Below are 5,868 nucleotides of genomic sequence, written 5' to 3'. Positions count from 1 at the left end.
CCAGAGAAGCTCTTGGTGGCCCCAGAGAACATATTGGTGGCCCTAGAGGAGCTGGAGAAGCTGCTGGTGGCCCCAGAGGAGCTGTTGGTGGCCCCAGAGAAGCTGCTGGTGGCCCCAGAGAACCTGTTGGTGGCCCCAGAAGAGCTGCTGGTGGCCCCAGAGGAGCTGCTGGTGGCCCCGGAGACATTGTTGGTGGCCCCAGAGGAGCTGCTGGTGGCCCCGGAGGAGCTGCTGGTGTCCCCGGAGACGCTGTTGGTGGCCCCAGAGGAGCTGCTGGTGTCCCCGGAGACGCTGTTTGTGGCCCCAGAGGAGCTGCTGGTGTCCACGGAGACGCTGTTGGTGGCCCCAGAAGAGCTGCTGGTGTCCCCGGAGACGCTCTTGGTGGCCACGGAGACGCTGTTGGTGTCCCCGGAGACGCTGTTAGTGGCCCCAGAGGAGCTGCTGGTGTCCCCGGAGACGCTGTTGGTGGCCACGGATACGCTGTTGGTGTCCCCGGAGACGCTGTTGGTGGCCCCAGAGGAGCTGCTGGTGTCCCCGGAGACGCTGTTGGTGGCCCCAGAGGAGCTGCTGGTGTCCCCAGAGACGCTGTTGGTGGCCCCAGAGGAGCTGCTGGTGTCACCGGAGGAGCTGCTCTTGGCCCTGGAGAAGCTGCTGGTGACCCCGGAGACGCTGCTGGTGGCCCCGGAGAAGCTGCTGGTGGCCCCGGAGAAGCAGATGGTGGCCCCAGAGACGCTGATGGTGGCCCCAGAGACGCTGATGGTGGCCCTGGAGAAGCTATTGGTGATACTGGAGAAGCTACTGGTGGCCCCGGAGAAGCTGCTGGTGACCCCAGAGGAGCTACTGGCGACACTCGAGGAGCTGCTGGTGACCCCGGAGGAGCTGCTGGTGACACTGGAGGAGCAGCTGGTGGCCCCGGAGAAGCTGCTGGTGGCCCCGGAGGAGCAGCTGGTGGCCCTGGAGAAGCTACTGGTGACACTGGAGGAGCTGCTGGTGGCCCCGGTGGAGCTACTGGTGACAGTGGAGGAGCTGCTGGTGGCCCCGTGACGGGGTCGGTGGCTCCGGAGGCGACCAATAAACCCACCGTGTGCAGCACAGAACGCGCCCCACGGATCTCACCCCATGGATCCCACCCCCCAGCTCAGACCCCAAGGATCCCTCCAGCTCCTCAACCTCCTCCCTGGAACGAATCCTTTATTTCCACCCCGCGATGGAGCTTGGGGCTCCCTCTATGGGACCTGGTTGGGGGGGGGGATCCCCCACATTTTCCAAGCCCCCTTTTTTTTTATTATTTAATTTCTACTTGGGGGGCCGATAAATCATCTTCCGGCTCTTCATCACCGACCACTTGTGCCGCTTCAGGTAATAGGAGAGGGGGGCCAGGAGAGCCCCGAGAAGCAGCATCTGGGGGGGTTAGGAAGGAAAAAAAGGGGGTTCAGGAGGTGCCCCAGATGGGGGGGGGGGAAGGGGATGGGTCGGAGCCCCCCGAAAAACCTTTAATCCCATTCGCTTGCGGTGATCGTGCTTGGGCTCGGCCGCCCAGCGCAGGAAGGTGCAGACGTCCTTGGCGATCTGAGACATGGTGGCGGGGGTCCCTGCGGGGAAAAAGGGGGGTCAGGGTGACAAAGAGCCCCAAAAGAAGCTCGAAATGGGGAAAATCGCCCCTAAAAACCCCTAAAAAGGACAAAGGACCCCTAAAACCCCACCTCTATATAACGAAGGAACCCTAAAACCCCTCCTAAATGCAGCAAATGCCCCCTAAAAACCCACCTAAATAGAACAAATGCCCCTAAAAACGCACCTCAATATAACAAAAGCGCCCTAAAAACCCTCCTAAATAGAACAAATGACTCCTAAAAGCCCTAAAAACCCACTTAAATACAACAAAGGACCCCTAAAAACCCACCTAAATAGAACAAATGACTCCTAAAACCCCTAAAAACCCACTTGAATAGGACAAATGACCCCTAAAAACGCCTAAAAATCCACCTAAATAGGACAAATGACCCCTAAAGACCCTCGTAAATACAACAAATGCCCCCTAAAACCCCTAAAAACCCACCTAAATACACCAAATGCCCCCTAAAACCCCTAAAAATCCACCTAAATACACCAAATGCCCCCTAAAACCTCTAAAAACCCACCTAAATACAACAAATGCCCCCTAAAACCCCTAAAAATCCACCTAAATACAACAAATGCCCCCTAAAACCCCACCTAAATACACCAAATGCCCCTAAAACCCCACCTAAATACAACAAATGCCCCCCAAAAACCCTAAAAACCCACCTAAATACATCAAATGCCCCCTAAAAACCCATAAAAACCCACCTAAAGACACCAAATACCCCCTAAAAACCCACCTAAATACAACAAATGCCCCTAAAACCCACCTAAAAACAAAAAATGACCCCTAAATACACTAAAAACCCACCTAAATACAACAAATGCCCCTAAAAACCCACCTAAAAACAAAAAATGACCCCTAAATACACTAAAAACCCACAGAAATACAACAAAGGACCCCTAAAACCCCTAAAAATCCACCTAAATACAACAAATGACTCCTAAACCCCCTAAAACCCACTTAAATACAACAAAGGACCCCTAAAACCCCACCTAAATACAAGAAATGACCCCTAAATACACTAAAACCCCACTTAACTACAACAAATGCCCCTAAGACCCCTAAAACCCCTCCTAAATACACCAAATGCCCCTAAAAACCCACCTAAATAAGACAAATGCCCCTAAGAAACCCTAAAAACCCACCTAAATGCAACAAATGCCCCAAAACCCCACCTAAATACAAAAAATGACTCCTAAATAAACTAAAAACCCACTTAAACACACCAAATGTCCCCTAAAACCCCACCTAAATACAACAAAGGACCCTTAAAAAACCCTTGAAACCCACCTAAATACACCAAATGCCCCTAAAAACCCACCTAAATACACCAAATGCCCCCCCAAACCCACCTAAATACACCAAATGCCCCTAAAAAACCCTAAAAACCACTCTAAATACACCAAATGCTCCCTAAAATCCCTCCTAAATACAAGAAATGACCCCTAAATACACTAAAAACCCACTTAAATATAAGAAATGCCCCCTAAAACGCTTAAAAACCCACCTAAATACACCAAATGCCCCCTAAAACCCCACCTAAATACAACAAAGGTCCATAAAAACCCTCCTAAATGCAGCAAAGGACCCCTAAAACCCCTAAAAACCCAACTAAATACCCCAAATGCCCCCTAAAAACCCCTAAAAACCCACCTAAATACCCCAAATGCCCCCTAAAACCCCACCTAAATACAACAAAGGTCCATAAAAACCCTCCTAAATGCAGCAAAGGACCCCTAAAACCCCTAAAAACCCACCTAAATACCCCAAATGCCCCCTAAAAACCCATGAAAACCCACCTAAATACCCCAAATGCCCCCTAAAAACCCTAAAAACCCACCTAAATACCCCAAATGCCCCCTAAAAACCCACCTAAATACATCAAATACCCCCAAACCCCACAATTAACCCCTTAAACCCCCCAATTAACCCCTGAAACGCCCCCGGGACCCCCCAAACCCCCCAATTAACCCCTTAAACGCCCCCGGGACCCCCCAAACCCCCCAATTAACCCCTTAAACACCCCTGTGACCCCCCAATTAACCCTTTAAACGCCCCCGTGACCCTGCAAACCCCCCAATTAACCCTCTAAACCCCCCAATTAACCCCTGAAACGCCCCCGTGACCCCCCCAAACCCCCCAATTCACCCCTTAATCGCCCCCGTGACCCCCCAAACCCCCAATTAACCCCTTAAACACCCCTGTGACCCCCAATTAACCCTTTAAACGCCCCCGTGACCCCCCAAACCCCCCAATTAATCCTCTAAACACCCCAATTAACCCCCTAAACACCCCCAAACACCCTTTAAACACCCCCAAACACCCCAATTAACCCCCCAAACACCCTAATTAACCCCTTAAACACCCCCAAACGTCCCAATTAACCCCCAAAACCCCCCAATTAACCCCTTCCACGCCCCTGTGACCCCCTTTTTTTTACCGTCATCGAACTCGAGGACCTCGTTGTAGATGGGGGGGGCCATGCCGATGGCCTGGCCGGGGAAGTAGGGGTTGTAGTGGAGCCCTTCCCGCACGGAGACGCCGGCCGGGGGGTCGCAGTAGCCCGTCAGCAAGGAGAAGACGTAGTCCTCACCCCCGTGGCTGGAGGAGCCGGGGAGGAAGGGGTTAACGGGGCGGAAAAAGCCCCTTGGAGAACCTCAACTTGGAGCTCGGAAGCCTCCGGAGGTGCCTCAACCCCATGGATCCATCAAAAACCCCCTCTGGAGGTGCCTCCAGCTCATGGATCGAGGCTCAGAACCCTCTGGAGGTGCCTCCAGCCCATGGATCAAGGCTCAGAACCCTCTGGAGGTGCCTCCAGCTCATGGATCAAGGCTCAGAACCCTCTGGAGGTGCCTCCAGCCCATGGATCAAGGCTCAGAACCCTCTGGAGGTGCCTCCAGCCCATGGATCAAGGCTCAGAACCCTCTGGAGGTGCCTCCAGCCCATGGATCAAGGCTCAGCAGCCTGTGGAGGTGCCTCAACCCCATGGATCAAGGCTCAGAACCCTCTGGAGGTGCCTCCAGCTCATGGATCGAGGCTCAGAACCCTCTGGAGGTGCCTCCAGCCCATGGATCAAGGCTCAGATCCCTCTGGAGGTGACTCCAGCTCATGGATCAAGGCTCAGAACCCTCTGGAGGTGCCTCCAGCTCATGGATCAAGGCTCAGAACCCTCTGGAGGTGCCTCCAGCTCATGGATCAAGGCTCAGAACCCTCTGGAGGTGCCTCCAGCCCATGGATCAAGGCTCACAACCCTCTGGAGGTGCCTCCAGCTACCCACATTTGGTGCCACCGGGATGGGTTTAGGTGACACCGGGATGGGTTTTGATGTCACTGAGAAGGTTTTGGTGTCACTGGGATGGGATTTGGTGTCTAGAAGAGGGTTTTGCTGTCACCGGGATGGGTTTTGGTGCCAGCAGGCTGGGGTTTGATGTCACCAGGATGGATTTTGGTGTCGAGAGGAGGGATTGGGTGTCACCAGCCTGGATTTCCGTGTCACCGGGCCGGGTTTGGGTGTCACTGGGATGGGTTTTGGTGTCTAGAAGAGGGTTTTGGTGTCACCAGGATGGATTTTGGTGTCGAGAGGAGGGATTGGGTGCCACCAGGCTGGGTTTTTGTGCCACCGGGCTGGGTTTTGGTGCCACCGGGCTGGGTTTTGGTGCCACCATGATGGGTTCTGGTGTCACCGGGCCGGGTTCGGGTGCCCGCAGACCCTGGTGCAGCGCGGGGACGCCATGCGCTGCCCCGGCTGTGCCGTGGTGGTGCAGAAGCGGGACGGGTGCGACTGGCTGCGCTGCCGCCTCTGCCAAACCGAGATCTGCTGGGTCACCAAAGGGCCCCGGTGGGGACCCGCGGTGAGAGACACGGGGCACTGGGGGGCACTGGGAGGGACTGGGAGGGACTGGGGCCCCGGAAAGGCCACCACGGCCACCAGAGAGCCCGGAGACACCACCCGGAGAGCTGGAGATGCCACCATGGGCACCCAGAAGCTGTTGGTGGCTGTAGAGAAGCTGTTGGTGGCACCAGAGAACACATTGGTGGCCCTAGAGGAGCTGGAGAAGCTGCTGGTGGCCCCAGAGGAGCTGTTGGTGGCCCCAGAGAAGCTGCTGGTGGCCCCAGAGAACCTGTTGGTGGCCCCAGAGGAGCTGGAGAAGCTGCTGGTAGCACCGAGAACCTGTTGGTGGCCCCAGAGGAGCTGGAGAAGCTGCTGGTAGCACCAAGAACCTGTTTGTGGCCCCAGAGGAGCT

At 55.1% G+C, this 5,868-nt stretch overlaps 1 protein-coding gene across 1 annotated transcript; it reads right to left on the bottom strand.

The window, feature by feature from the left end:
* Positions 1 to 1,296: 1,296 nt before the first annotated feature.
* LOC138734159 (cytochrome c1, heme protein, mitochondrial-like) lies at positions 1,297 to 5,597 on the bottom strand. The gene is made up of 4 exons (XM_069881737.1): positions 5,524 to 5,597; positions 4,065 to 4,270; positions 1,492 to 1,592; positions 1,297 to 1,401 (listed from the first exon to the last, which is right to left on the bottom strand). Exons 1-4 carry the CDS (start codon positions 5,595 to 5,597, stop codon positions 1,297 to 1,299), a joined length of 486 nt encoding a protein of 161 aa, XP_069737838.1.
* Between the last annotated feature and the right edge of the window lie 271 nt (positions 5,598 to 5,868).

Source organism: Phaenicophaeus curvirostris, unplaced genomic scaffold (genome assembly GCF_032191515.1).
Source record: "Phaenicophaeus curvirostris isolate KB17595 unplaced genomic scaffold, BPBGC_Pcur_1.0 scaffold_68, whole genome shotgun sequence".
In the NCBI taxonomy this organism is placed as follows: domain Eukaryota; kingdom Metazoa; phylum Chordata; class Aves; order Cuculiformes; family Cuculidae; genus Phaenicophaeus; species Phaenicophaeus curvirostris.
The sequence above is the reverse complement of the archived record's forward strand: the minus strand, read 5'-3'. Positions and strand labels throughout refer to the sequence as shown.